Source organism: Hordeum vulgare, chromosome 3H, assembly GCF_904849725.1.
Source record: "Hordeum vulgare subsp. vulgare chromosome 3H, MorexV3_pseudomolecules_assembly, whole genome shotgun sequence".
Taxonomy (NCBI): Eukaryota; Viridiplantae; Streptophyta; class Magnoliopsida; order Poales; family Poaceae; genus Hordeum; species Hordeum vulgare.
Window position 1 is genome coordinate 602,922,309 of NC_058520.1, and position 2,381 is coordinate 602,924,689.

General features: G+C 38.6%; 1 protein-coding gene across 1 annotated transcript; it reads right to left on the bottom strand.

The window, feature by feature from the left end:
* Positions 1-759: 759 nt before the first annotated feature.
* On the bottom strand, positions 760-1,948 carry LOC123441015 (protein RGF1 INDUCIBLE TRANSCRIPTION FACTOR 1-like). Its single transcript, XM_045117544.1, has 3 exons — positions 1,711-1,948; positions 1,199-1,435; positions 760-1,104 (listed from the first exon to the last, which is right to left on the bottom strand). Exons 1-3 carry the CDS (start codon positions 1,897-1,899, stop codon positions 883-885), a joined length of 648 nt encoding a protein of 215 aa, XP_044973479.1. The 5' UTR covers positions 1,900-1,948; the 3' UTR covers positions 760-882.
* Between the last annotated feature and the right edge of the window lie 433 nt (positions 1,949-2,381).

Here is a 2,381-nt window from a genome sequence, read left to right on the forward strand (position 1 = left end):
CGCCACTGTTATGTAGATTAACAGTGACGCACCCAAAAGTGCGCCATTACTATTTATTAGTAGTGGCGTGATAATAGTGACGCACCTATAGTGCGTCATTAATAGACAAAATAGGTGCGCCACTAATAGCCTTTTTTCTAGTAGTGCCAGCTAAGTAGAGATGGGGAGCTTGTTGGCTCCTTCAGTTTGTGTGGCGTGCAATTTGCGCATATGAAGCAAAGATCTTGGACTTTGGTGGCTACAACTATTTCTTGGACTATATGGATGTGAAAAGCTTTAGGCATATGTGTCTCGAGTGCCATGGCTGCCAAAACATTACACACAATGTTCAAGCTATAGGCACATAGAACTCGCGGGGCAGTTTCTTTTGTTGTATCTTTCCTCTTTCTTTTTCTTTTGTCTCCTACCCTGCCTTCGTATTTGTAGATATATACCCTTCCCATTGTGCATGTTAAAATTGTGTTGGTAACATTTCTCCATGCATGTCATCCGTTTCTAATGAAAAGGTAGGGGCCTCCCCACGTGAAGTTGCTCGAAGAATACTATGTATGTTCTAGCAACATAGCTGAGCATTATGTGCTCTAGTATGATATGAGTTAGAAAATTTCCCGTCGCCTCTGCTATAAATCGTTGTTATATCGTCAAAACAAAATTCTAGTATTTTGAGACCTTCAATTCATACATATTTTTATCAATGAATATCCAGACCATAAATACAATTAATGCATGACAAATTAAGGCGCGTCAAACAAGCACTCATGCAGATAACAAGCTGTAATTTATTAATATATTCGATACCTTACATATATATGATCTTCAATAAAACTATTTATTCCAATTCATTTGCTATGGTGCCAGCAAATTATTCATAACAACTTTCTCTCAATAAAAAGGTGCACGCCGAGGGATCCCCTTCCGGCGGTGACGAATAACCCTTGGTGGAGATGGTTTTTCCTTGCAATAATCTGCATCGCTGCAACTCTCTTCATTGTTTCCACTATTTCCACTTGTGTTACTGCAATCTGTATCGTCATCCTTTCTGCTATAGTCAATAATATCTCTAGTCGGAAAGCTTGTCCTCATATCCTCTTTGATTCCTTTGAGCTGCCAAGAAAATTTCCAAAATATGTAAGATGTTCAAAGAACCAATTACATGGGGTAACCTTCCAATAGTTAGACATTAATTTTAGTAGCTTACGTTACAACCCAGGGAGCAGAAGCGGAATGGGTCAAGAAGAGCACGATTGCAACTCTCGCAATTGTATGATGATGATGATGCCTTGATTGCAGAAACACCACAACCACGTTGTTGTGGGCGCTCATTAAGAAATACAACTGTTGCACTATTGATCACATACGTTTGTACATCACTGATATCAAGTACATCTTTTAACTCAGAAACCCTGACCACATCATGGTATGAGGACCGCCTTATCTACAATATTACATAAGTTAATTCGCGTTGGTCGTGTCACAAAGGTATATCAATCCACTTTTTCATGAAATATAATACATGTGTGCTGATAAATAGATTTTTAGATGATGACTTACACTTAGTACTTTTTGACATATGTTCTATAAATATGAGGTAAGTGTTATTACTAGCCATATTTATATAAGAAGATCGCCAAGTTCATATATAACATAATATGATGTAAAAAATACACTTGCATAATCCCTATTACCAAATCGTAACGTTGTACACCATACCTGGATTACCCGATGGGTGGAATGATGGCGTGAACGGCAATAATAGCAGAAGGCGGCCTTTGATTCCTCACAATCTATGCAGAACAGGTTACACTCATTGCGAGTAGAGGAGAGATGGTTGGTGCATATTGCAAAGAACTGTGTTGCAAGCAGTAGCTCTAGCCATCTAGGCACCGTACCCCCCTTCATTGCAAAAACAAAGATGCTTTGCACTTGGACTCCTATGCTTGTGCTTAGTAAGGGATGGTATGGGTACCTTTATAGTGTGATCTTGACAGTAAAACAACTGGCGCACATAGTTTTTTCGGAATTTGTGGTGCTAAAAACTCACATCTACTATAGAAAGGCAGACCCGCATATCTTTTGTAATTTAATGAGTGCTTAGGTTAGGGACAACCAAGCATTTGGCGTCTCTCCACTTCAATGGATGGTTCTCCATTAATTCTTAGTACATGTAGGAATACATTTCATGCGCACAAAAAATGTTCTTTTAATGAAGACGATTAAATATTCATTATGTCCATGACACAAATGCCAAAAGAGTTGTCACCAAGCATAATAGCAGAGAATGAGTACTTACTTTAGACCATAAAAAAATGCAAATTTCTCCAGGAAGATGAAGTGCTTAGTTGGACCATCGAGCCAGCACATAATTAGTTCTACGGGTCAAA

Coding starts and splice junctions, on each gene's coding strand:
- LOC123441015 (XM_045117544.1), bottom strand. CDS start 1,899: ATGAAGGGGGGTACGGTGCCTAGATGGCTAGAGCTACTGCTTGCAACA. Junction 1,436..1,710: donor CCACCCATCGGGTAATCCAG/GTATGGTGTACA, acceptor GTAATATTGTAG/ATAAGGCGGTCCTCATACCA. Junction 1,105..1,198: donor TCTGCTCCCTGGGTTGTAAC/GTAAGCTACTAA, acceptor TTTTCTTGGCAG/CTCAAAGGAATCAAAGAGGA.